Source organism: Monopterus albus, unplaced genomic scaffold, assembly GCF_001952655.1.
Source record: "Monopterus albus unplaced genomic scaffold, M_albus_1.0 scaffold8.1, whole genome shotgun sequence".
Lineage (NCBI taxonomy): Eukaryota > Metazoa > Chordata > Actinopteri > Synbranchiformes > Synbranchidae > Monopterus > Monopterus albus.
The window spans coordinates 3,511,530-3,523,348 of record NW_018127888.1 but is presented as its reverse complement, the minus strand read 5'-3'; the positions used below and the strand labels follow the sequence as shown (position 1 = coordinate 3,523,348).

Here is an 11,819-nt window from a genome sequence, read left to right as displayed (position 1 = left end):
ACAGATTATGTATCCTACTTATCTTACAAGACACCATCACTGCTTATAAACTCGTATAAATATTAATATTACATTAAATGTTAATATGATATTGTGTCAGCCTGCCCAGGGTGAACCCCCACCTCTCACCCACCCAGGGTGAGCTGGGATGGGCTCCAGGACTCCCGTGGCCCTATTTAGGGATAAGCGGTATAGATAATGGATGGATGGATTATATTGTGTCGGTCATAACGTACCTCAATACTACAGGTTGACACTTTGGGGCACAGGTCGGGAAACACATAATTGCCTACGTCACATCCGGTGAGTGTGGTCTTCTCTCTCTCTCCCCCTTCTCTCTCTCTTTTCCGTATCCGCCATTTCGGTTTTTGAACTTAGTTGTCATCGGTCACTGGATTGTGGCTGGAATTCTGTCGTTAATACGCTTTGCATGGTTACAGATGTGGATCTGACCATAGTTGAAATAAGAGTTGTTTTCTTATTGTGCTTGAGATTCTGTATCGGCGGATTGATGCCCAAACGACCAGCTGCGGATGTCGCCTGTTTACTAAACGTGCTCTAGGCGCTAAAGTTTTTGTATGAGTTGAAGGCTTTGGTTGTGGATAACGGGAGGGAGAGCAGGGAAGGCCGTTGAAGCCTCAGCTTTGAAGTGGTTATCATGGCCGGGAATTTTGACGCGGAGGACCGTGGCAGTTGGTACTGGGGTCGGTTGAGCAGGCAGGAGGCTGTGTCTCTGTTGCAGGGACAGAGGCACGGTGTTTTTCTGGTCCGGGACTCCATCACCAGCCCCGGCGACTACGTGCTCTCGGTATCAGAAAACTCCAAAGTCTCGCATTATATAATTAACAGCATCAGCAACAACCGACAGTCCGCTCCAGGTAAGATAACGGGGGGGTTGGAGGGGCTTGGTACATGGAGATGTGGATGTGACCATTCTTGCATGACTTGCACCAAAGGAGATGCGCAATAGTCCCGTTTCCACTCTCTCGTATGGAGAATACGGGAGGCCAGACGCACCGAAACACGTGCGTTTGTAATGTTGGATTTTTAAAAGACAGACATGGTTTCGTGCCTTTTACGAACACATTAGATATTATACCTGGTTTAAACGATTCGTAGAAAGCGATGAACGGGTCTGCCACTAAAACATGCCGCGGTGGGCGGTTTGACTTTTCAGATAGCAGACTATTAATGTGACTTCTGTCCTGGTGCACATTCTAAAATAAGACAGATTTAAGTGCAGACCCGTTAGTTATGCGTTGTAAATGTTCCAAAGTGTGCCACAGTGCCAGGGTTCAATATACTGGGATCCTGTCTATATGCTCTATGTTTCTCCTGCATAGGAATTGCAGCAAAAAATTAGCATTTCCTCATAGTGGAAGGAACAACACAAATGTATAAAAGGAAAGAAATGCAAAATAAGGAAACAAAAATCCTTCCTGGTCATTCTGGAAAATACCACCCACATGCTTGGTTACATAAATAGAAAGGCTTCAGATTTGGCAGATTTGAACATGCCAGATCAGGTAGTATGTTACATAAGAAATTATATAATTTTGTCTCTCTCATTCTTAATCTTTCTCTGTCCTCTCTTCTTTTCACCAGGTTTGTCGCTTCCGAGGTTCCGTATTGGTGACCAGGAGTTTGACGCTCTCCCAGGTTTGCTAGAATTCTATAAAATCCACTACTTGGACACCACCACCTTGATAGAGCCCATCAGCAAGTCCAAACACACCTCCTTCATCAGCATTGGCCCTGGCGGAGGCCCACCCCCACGCCTGGAAGACGAGTATGTCCGAGCACTTTTTGATTTTCCTGGCAACGACGAGGAGGATCTCCCATTTAGGAAGGGTGATATTCTTCGAGTTCTTGAGAAGCCAGAGGAACAGTGGTGGAACGCCCAGAACTCTGAAGGCCGGGCGGGGATGATCCCAGTGCCATATGTGGAGAAGTACCGACCAGCATCTCCAAGTTCGGTGGCGGGGCCTGGCATGCCTGGGGGACCAGCAGGAGGGATGGGGGTGCTAGGGAACTCTGACAGCTCTATGGCCCAGCCCGCCACTCCACTGCTGGGAGACCCCAGCCAGTATGCCCAGCCCACTCCCCTTCCAAATCTCCAGAATGGACCTGTCCATGCCAGGGTCATACAGAAGAGGGTGCCCAATGCCTATGACAAGACTGCCCTGGCTTTAGAGGTAAATATGGATGTGTGTGCTATTCCTTGACCTCATGCTTTGTTTTAATGTGTGCTAGAAGAACAGACACATTTAGTCTGAGCTCACATTCCTTGGCTTGCTTTCTCATTGTGCTTTAGATTATTTCTTCCTCTGTATTTGTTGAGCAGAGTGAAGAGGAATCGGGGTCAGAAGGGGCTCAGACAGCTCTTTGTGTAGTTTTCTAGATAATCTGGTCATTTAATATTTGCCCAGTCAAAGTGTACTATTGCCCAGCCCGCCACTCCACTGCTGGGAGACCCCAGCCAGCAATAGTACACTTTGACCAGCGTCGGTTCTGTCCATAATGTTTATAAGCTTACTGTGTATTTCATTTCATATTTAACCTAATAGTAATCGATGAGAGGGTATCTAAATATCAAAACTACCATTAAGCTTTGCTTCCTGCTCACAGTGGCTGGATTGTTAAACTGCCCGGAAGCAAGAGCGAGGCTACCACAGAGCAGGTCGTTGGGGGAAGGAAATAGTTTGTGTTTGGGAACAGGTCCATTTCCTTTAGTCTCTGTGAAGCCAGGAGTCCAGCTGAGTGAGTGGGACTAGGAGACAGGCCAGTCAGTGTAGTCAGTGTGCTCTTATCTGTGCTGCCCTGCTAGACAGTACTGCTCAAGATGCCAGTACAGATCCCACCTTTGACTTCTCAAATCTGTGCCAGTCATTTCTTTGTGTGGAGCCAAACCACAAGTCTGCTGCTGTTGAGTGATTTGTCGTGCTCCCGCTCACGTGTCAGCTGGCAGAACCTTGGTTTGCTCATTTACATATGACAGGTTGATCCCTTGTATGACTTGGTTTCTGCCACTCCCGTCTGTGGTCGACTTTTCTGGCTTTGACGTGTTTTCTCTGTTAGCCAGTAGTGACTCAACAAAGTGGCAGTGGACAGTTAATCATTAGCCCATGTTTCCTGGGGGTCGTCTTCATAAAACTCACCGATTGTCAGGATACTACTAGAGCTGTAGTATCCTGGATTTTGTCAGTCAGCTCTCAGTGACCACATTAACATTGGTATTTAAATGCACAAGAGTGAAAGGAACATATTTCTGAGCATTTAAAAATCAATAAAAACAGATGCATATAATGCATCACTGAAATTGCGGCCTATTTAAATTGACAATACATAATGTCAGGCTGCCTTATGGATTTGTCGGAATAATGAGACAGGTAGCACACTTGTATTTCTGATGACACAATGCTTTTATAGGCTATTTTTTCTTCTGAGACATGGTTATAGCCTAGTTTACCACCAAGTTTGAGCTGCCATCAGTTAACCACAGAGCATGTTGTTATTGTGCGTTCAATGTGTGCCAGGCTGCACTGTGAACGGTTCCTTGTATTTACAATTCTGCATTGAAATGTTTTCCCAGCGCATTTTTTTTTTTCCAGTTTCCTAGTCCCATTTGGGTGGATGCATGTCGCACAAACAGTAAATGGCTGTGCGTTGCACTTTAACAAAGATAAATAAACAAATCAGACTCACATAACATTAGGCCATGCAAAACCAGCCACATGGTTGTGACAGTCATTTCTCTTGTAAAAGTAGACCAATGTGGTTGAAAACACTTCTAATAAAGTACCAATCTCACCTTAATGTGGCTTTTCTGGTGGGTTTTGTGGTCCTTTTCTCCTTGTTCTGCAATTTGCTAACATGCACATCCATGTATCAGACAGTGTCATCATTGAAGTGGCCAGTAGCCAGCAATGCACATTGTCAGACAAAAAATAAGATTAAATAAAAACAAGAGCTCAACTAGAAGAGTCTTTGTTGACTGACGGGACTCTTGACTAATGACTGGACTATTTGACTATTAGGGGGCAGCCCTAGATCTTACTTTATCCTCAGCAGCTGAAACTACCTTAGACTCTGTATGTAATTTATGTGTTGTATGTCATTTATGTACTTCTTCTATTGCACACAACTTGTCAGCATCATAAAACTGTGGCAGTGATTTATTATAAAAGTGGGCTTTTATAACTTAAAGTCCTGCAAGGCAATGGACAAAACACATTTTGGTTGGAAAGTAGTTGGCAGATTAATTTTTTGTTGGTCAGCTAAGGGATGAAACTCTCATACCTGAGACGACTACCTCTGTGAGGCTGATCCTGTTCAGTTTATTGTGGAAACTATGCCAAAGAGGAGTTTTGTAATTTTGAGGTCATATCTTGTGGTGGCACTTTACTGGATTGCATCATGGTTTTAGTGGAACTTTGAACTCCTCCCCCTTAATATATTGTAACTATGGAGCAAAAACACCCTCTGATCAACAGGCAGATTTTGAAAGAATCCAAAGTGAATTGCTCTGGGATGTCCTGAGCCAAACCTCTGGGTCAAAACTTGGTTATTGCATTAGTACCTGCTGTATAAAGCTCAGACCTTTTTGTAAAAACAGAAAGCAAACAAAACAACTAACATTTTTCTGTTAAAACACAAGCTTTTTCCTAACACAGCAGTGATGTGAACGAATGACCCATAAAACACACACAGCAGCCAGCAGTGTTTAATTAATATCCACAAGCAGCAGCAGAGCAAGCAGGCAGAGTCATGTTGAGCCAATACTGTGAAACTGTATGTGTCACTGTTTGCATCACGTGTGATTAGAGCTGTAACAAACAATTATCTGAATAGTTTTTACCTTTGCCAAGGTACAGGTAATGTTTTTGCCAGCGTTTGTTGGTTTGTTTGTTCATTCAGAGCATAACCCATTTGCTTCTAACTCCATACACAGCAACTCTAATGCTTGGACAATAATTCCACAATAATATCCACAAATACTAAAGTCTAATTTGGATCCAAGTAATATTCCAGATCTGCTGATCCAGAATGTTCTAATTTACAGGGTTCATGCAAAAGTCGCTACTGTGAGACAACAAATAATGCTACAGACTTGCAGCTAAGATGAAACTCTGCTGTCTCAGTGAGGTGTCAACAGATGGGACGTATGTTCAGAAGTTGAGCTACAGTATATAGCTGGGTCTAGTTGGTATATACCAACAGCCAGAACACAGAACAATCCCCGCCAACCCCAAACTAAATACATCTCGCCCAGAGGGGCATTATGGGGGACCCCACCAAGTGTCTCTCCACCCCCAGCACTACACTATATTTACAATATAATTCAGAGAGAGGAAGACTTATGGAACAGAATAAATGGTAAAACCACCTCTTTTTATCTAGTCACTTTAGCACTCTGTAGTCAACATGATGATAACGATGACACTGATGATGATGGTTATTGACTTATATTTCAACTGAAATACAATATAAACTGATCAATTGTGAGCTTGCTTTGCCATTTGTGTACACAATGTATTTGTAGCTTGTTTTTGAAGAACAATTTCTGCTCTCTGGCGATGTCTATGTTGCACAGTTTAGCTCTCTTACTCGCCGGGCTAGTCCCAGCTCACTTTTAGGACTAAAATTACCAGTAGACTGCTACTGAAAGAAGGACTTGATGGTGGGTTCAGCTACTGCTAGCTTCAACCTGGGACTTCACTAGATGTGAGTGGTGTGTATGTGCAACATATTTGATCTGTTCAATCCACGCACCGACTCCGACCCTCTGTGCAACGTCTCTTGTCAGAACAGCCGTCTGTCAGCAGGAGGACAGCACGGTCTTCACCAGGCTGACTGACAGCAGAAATGTACTGGACAAAAATAGTTTTCATGTAGGCAAGAAATCATCAGCGTTTATATCTTTATTCATTTTAATTTCCCCATATTGCTGCAAAGGACACTTAGGAAAACCTCACAGAGACACCAGGAGCCTGATCCATCAGAAGATATTCAAGTAAAATATTTCCCACATGTCCGTCCCTCCACAAAAATGCTGTGTGTTCATTAAAAAAAAAAAAAAAAAAAAAAAAATCAAACATTTTATAGAACAAACAGTTAATTGCAGCCGTGCATGTAATACAAACCATTTAGGACACTATTCTGCACTAAATAACACAGAACCACCGTAGGAAAGGCAGAGCTATTCAACTGTCAAACATATCTAAATTGCTTTAGTGTACGCTGTGCAGCCGCATGAGCAGGAAAAATAAAGCTAATAATTATACGTCTCATATCCAGGACACAAACATGTCATGTACATCTCATACAAGGAAGACTATCAGAACGGGTTATCAAACGGATAAAAGCACTGATGGAGTGTGTGTGTCTGAGGTTTGAGTGTCCCCACACAGCTTGAACCCCGACTCTGCTCAGTTATCACTCACCTAGATGTGAACTTTGAAACTGTCGCTTAGTCCTTGTTTGCTCAGGTTCAGTGACAAAGAAGCAGCCACTCCACTCCCTGTGCAGGTCAACTGAAATCATACACACTTCCTCCTGAAAGTCGGGCTGCAGTTAAAAACCATTTTTTATATCGAAAGCTAATCTGAACATTTTTTCCAGTAACTGTTTAGTTTATAAAATCTCAGAAAATACTGAGAAATTTAAAATAAGTAGTAATAAGTAATATATACCAACACTCAGGGTGACCTTTTCAAGTTTCTCCTTTTGTCTGGTGAACAGAGCTGCAGCACTTATTCAATTAATGGTTTAGTTATTTCAGCTACTAACAAATGTTACAAAGTGCTTCACAAATGAAAAATGTAACAGAAACAAAGGAACAAACATGATAAAACACATACTGGGAGCTGTATATACTGTATGACATTAAAATTAATATCTTTGTGGTTCGGACTGTTTGACCAACAAGCAACCTGTAGGCATGTACCTGTATGCAGGCTTGGAGATATCATGAATAGTATTTTTATTTAATTTTTTTAGACTAAATTGTTAATTGTTTAATTGGGAAAACAACTGGCAGTTAATGAATATGTCCATTAATTGAAGCCATATTTCTATAGGCACTTGTAGAACTGGAACAGTGGGAATACTGGTATTTTTATTTTCTAAATACTGTAACTGAAATACCTGACAACTACGTGAGGACAGTGGTTATTAGTTATTTAGACTTCTGCTGTACACATTTCAGCATGCTCACACCTTTTCACTCTCTCTTCCTCCCCAGGTGGGCGACATGGTGAAGGTGACCAAAATAAACGTGAACGGCCAGTGGGAGGGGGAATGTAAAGGCAAGCATGGCCACTTTCCCTTCACACATGTCAAACTTCTGGACCAGCACAACCCCGAATACGAACTCAGCTGAGAGCAGTCATCTGGGCCGCAACCTGGACACTAGTATTAGACCCTTCCTCACCACTTCTTATTTCCTTCCCCTTCCACACTCTCACCCACTCCCTCACGACTGCTCCAGCTTATATCTGAACCAAGTACAGTTTCAGAGAATCACTGAGGAAAAAACCAAACTGACCCATGTAATGCACACCCTCCATTTCTACACCTCTGAATAAGCATGCCTGCCTTCCTCTGCTACCTGACTGGCAGGGAGATGGGTCATATACTCTACAGTGGAATACAGAAGATACACTGCTGTTCTGTGGATGTGGTTTAGGATCCCCCCCCCCCCCCCCCCCCCTCCGCCCCACTCACACACCCAAACTACACAGGAGACTCCTCGCCAAAGAGTCCGACCACTTCCTCTTCCTGTGTCGGAGCCAGTAGATAACTGCTCAGCGCAGTGTCATTTTTCATCCTCATCTGTCACCATGGCTACAGCATTGTAGGATCACTCGTAGTGCATTCATGTCAAATGGGAATACAGTAACAAGTTGTAGACTAACAGCACATTTCACATTTTTCATGTGTTTTGTCTTGTTTGAAGCTGTTATGGTTATTGATTTTTTTTTTTTTTAATCAAATTTGTTTAACCTCTAGAGTCCTGAGCTTTGGAAACCCAAGCTGTGCGGTCCTCATATGAGGACGCAGGGACTCTAGAGGTTAAAGGAAAAGGCATTTTGGGAAATTTTCTTTTTTGCCAAGATATAGAAGAGAAGACCAGTAACACTCATGTATTTATGGTAACAATGTACAGTATCTGATCCACCTAATTAAAGACTGGTAGCAGGGAGAAACAGCTAGACTCGTTCTGCCCATAGCTAATGAGGTCCACCAAGCTGCACCTCTAAAACTCACAAATTACCACGTTCTATCGTGGTTGTTTGGTCCATATAAAAGCCAAAGTGTAAAAAAAACAAAAACAATTCACAGGTTTAACAGGGTTTATGTGCAGGACTGTTTCTTGGCCAGAACCAGTTGCTGGGCAACCATCTTAGGCTCCAGGAAGTCACTGCACCCTGCCAGAAAATAGTCCAACACATGATCACCTGTTAAACATTGACACCAAGTGTTGCTGACACTTGGTGTAACTAGGCAGAGTTTGTTGCCTTTGGAGCGAGCCAGGCTAGCTGCTTCCTCACATTTTCAGTATTTAAGCTACTTTAAGCTAACATGCTGGCTGTAGCATCATATTGATCATGCACGGGTGGTATAAATCTCCTCATCTGGCTCCTGGTAAGAAAGCAAAGAAGTATATTTGAGCTATTCCTTCACTCCTTATGATACATTTGAGCACAGTGAGTCTAACTTGCAGTGTCACCACACAGAAGATACAGTTACTCACTCAAACCTGCATGGCAGTGGTTTTTTTCCCCTGCATTTTCTCTCCACTGATATGTCCTTGATGGTGATATCTTCATTCAGGAAATTAAAGAAATTGGATTCCTGGCTAATGTAACACCTACCTTTTATGTCCCAATAACTGGACAGAACAATCTTCTCTGGCTACCTGCTGAGGTGAAGGAAATGTACTAGTTTCATGGTATCTACCTTCGCTCTTATTTGACATGAATGCAGCACTAATTTGGGTCAACCTGAGACAAGGAAAGATGAGAACAGCAAGGCTCAAAGGCCAGGACATCTGCAACATTTCTCACAGGGAAGCTTAACAGGAATAGCATGCCTCAGAAAGAACTGAAAAAGCTGTCAACTTGAAGGTGCACAGTTCTCCTCGAGGGGCAGACCGAGGACTGGTCCAGCCCACCAAGTATCACATGAGTCAAGACCAGCAGTTAAGAGCGCCTTGATGTAATCACAGCCGTAGAGCAGGGTCTAGCAGTGAACCTGAGAAACTTCAGTTGAGGGTGGGGTTAAAGGCAATACTACATTCAGCCTCTCCACACCTCTCACCTTAGCTCAATCAGTACCCATCCATCCATCACCTACAACCAATTACCACCAAGTAGTCTTTTTGTAAGAAAAATAAGATGTTATGAAATGGTATGCTATGTGATTATCATTACATGCTAAAATGTTTCTTTTGTTACTTTGTAGTTTTCTTTAAAGCTGGGTTTGTCCAGGGGGGAAACCATTTCCACAAACACTTTCTACCATTGCATATTTGGAGGGAGCAGTGGGTCACTGGTGCAAAACGGAACAACTAACTTGGAGGGGCACATCTGTTTGGCCCCAGCCTTTACAAGGCACCATGTGTTTTTAATTCTGCATCTGATGTAAATGAATGAAATTGAACAGAGTGACTATAGGCTGTCCACCATGTTAGTACCATCTTCTCATATTAGTGCTCTCCATTCAGCTCACTGAATATACCATAGAAAACTGACTACTCAGTGTCCAAATAAAAAGGTGGTGGTATAATTGGTACATGCCCTTTTTAACCTCTTAATCTTGCACTGTTCTTTTAATCCTCAGTCTTATCAGCCTATGTCTCCTTTGTGTTTCCTCATTTAATCCTCTGCCAGTCTCAAAGCCAGTCTTGTCCACTTATGATGTGCACACAATCATTGACTTTTTCTTTACCGTTTTATTGCCACTCTCTGCCATTTCTGTATTGCCAAAAGATCAAGATTGCCGTCTTCCCCAAAGAGGTTTTCTGTTGAAGATCAAATTAATCGACGTGACACCTGACAGTTATCACCCACAATTATATAGCAGACTGGTTTGGATTGAAGCAGGCTGGGTATGTAGCTTAGACCTTTTCTAAAGTGATTCTGGTCCACTTTGAATTTGATCTGTGAGAACTTGCTGTCTCCCAAGTGAAAGAGCTCCTCTTAGTTGTCGTGGTACGGTAGCAAACCATGATACCTTTAGGTGGCACTGTTGCAACATTCAGGAAGATGGTATTCTTCTGGAAAGTGTATTTTGCCAGTGGTTATGTGATTAAAGGAGGCAAAATTTGATTAACGGAATGCACTTAACTGCTTTTACACTGAGTTTGCATTGAAATGCTCCCCTTTTTATGGTTTTTAATTATTAATTAATTGTAGTTAAGATCAAATCAAGCTTCCTTCACTCACTGCACATGGCAGTGCTTAGCTCCACAAATCACCATCTTATAAATTGTGTTGCAAATTAAACCACCAAGGAGTATTTTTTTTAGTAGCCCTGCATGAAATAATTCATTTCCTTTCATGAAAAGGAAGGGGTGGCAAAATGTCAATGAAAATTGTGTTAACATCAAAATGTGCCATTTTATTACAACACTATATTCTTTCAGACCGTTGAAATTCCCTTTTTATTTTCTGTAGCATGTAATGTGTTAATATACTAGTAAATAAAGTCAAACCCATGTAAGATTAATTGTTTAATTTATTGTGTGTGTATGTGTGTGTGAGAGAGAAGCTTGCGCTGCTGAGTCAGGAAACAGCTAGTACTTGAAAAATACATTTAAGGAATATAATTTGTATTTTAATTTTTAACTGTAGAGTTCATAACAAACTGCTGGACTATTCCTGTTGGCAGTGAAGAGGTATTTTTCAAATGGCATTGTTTCACATATTGAGAAGAACAAACTAAATTAGTTTGTAAACATACAATGATGGAATATTGCTGTTGGAAAAAATATTTTAAAAGAACATGTAAATTACACAAAAAATACTGAACTTGCTTGACTTTTGCCCATTTGTAATGGTTATTTAATGTCATTATCAATGAAAGCATTTAATTTTAACATTACCTCAATGAGTTTTATTGAACAGTTTTGTTTCCAAGAACAACTATATTTTTGTTGACATAAAAGAAATAGGAAAGTCATTGCTGACTGAAGCGCACTCAAAAAGTAAATGTAGCCTAAGTTATTCTGTTGGCTTATGTTTTTTGAGATAGTAATATTTTGAGATAGTATTACAGGGATAAGGTGTAAGCTATTTGCTTCAGACCATTTAACTGAGTGTATTTTGACTGGAGGGTGGTGATTTATTGATGCAACAGTGCAATCCAAACCAATCTGGAAATGTCAAATTACCATATATTAAAGAGTCAGTTCCCTAAAATCACTATACTATATACAGTCATTCCCAAACATATTTGAGATCTCTCCACAGGTGCTCTATGGGATTTAGACCTGGACTCATTTCTGGCCACTTCAGAACTCTCCAGCACATTGAAGCCATTTCTGGTGCTTTCTGAAGTCTGTTTTGTTTCATTGGCCTGCTGTAAGACCCATGACCTCTGACAAAGACCCAACTTTCTGACGCTGTGCCCCAGAATTTGTTGGTAGTCTTCAGATTTCATTATGCCATACACACAGTCAAGACACCCAGTGCCTGAAGCAGCAATGTGACCCCAAAACATCTGTGAACCTCCACCGTCTTTGACTGTAGGGACTGTGTTCTTTTCTTTTAAGGCCTCACTTTTGCTTTCTGAAAACAGTAGAATGATGTGCTCAA

At 41.8% G+C, this 11,819-nt stretch overlaps 1 protein-coding gene across 1 annotated transcript; it reads left to right on the top strand.

Annotated features, from left to right (window-relative positions):
- Window positions 1-313: 313 nt before the first annotated feature.
- On the top strand, window positions 314-7,713 carry crk (v-crk avian sarcoma virus CT10 oncogene homolog). Its single transcript, XM_020585967.1, has 3 exons — window positions 314-878; window positions 1,606-2,195; window positions 7,244-7,713. The coding sequence occupies exons 1-3, from the start codon at window positions 659-661 to the stop codon at window positions 7,379-7,381; spliced, it is 948 nt and encodes a 315-aa protein (XP_020441623.1). The 5' UTR covers window positions 314-658; the 3' UTR covers window positions 7,382-7,713.
- The last annotated feature ends 4,106 nt before the right edge of the window (window positions 7,714-11,819 follow it).

Excerpts from the sequence above, each read along its gene's own strand:
- crk (XM_020585967.1), top strand. The coding sequence starts at position 659 with ATGGCCGGGAATTTTGACGCGGAGGACCGTGGCAGTTGGTACTGGGGT. Across the intron at positions 879-1,605 it reads CAACCGACAGTCCGCTCCAG|GTTTGTCGCTTCCGAGGTTC; the intron begins GTAAGATAACGG and ends TCTTTTCACCAG. Across the intron at positions 2,196-7,243 it reads AGACTGCCCTGGCTTTAGAG|GTGGGCGACATGGTGAAGGT; the intron begins GTAAATATGGAT and ends CTTCCTCCCCAG.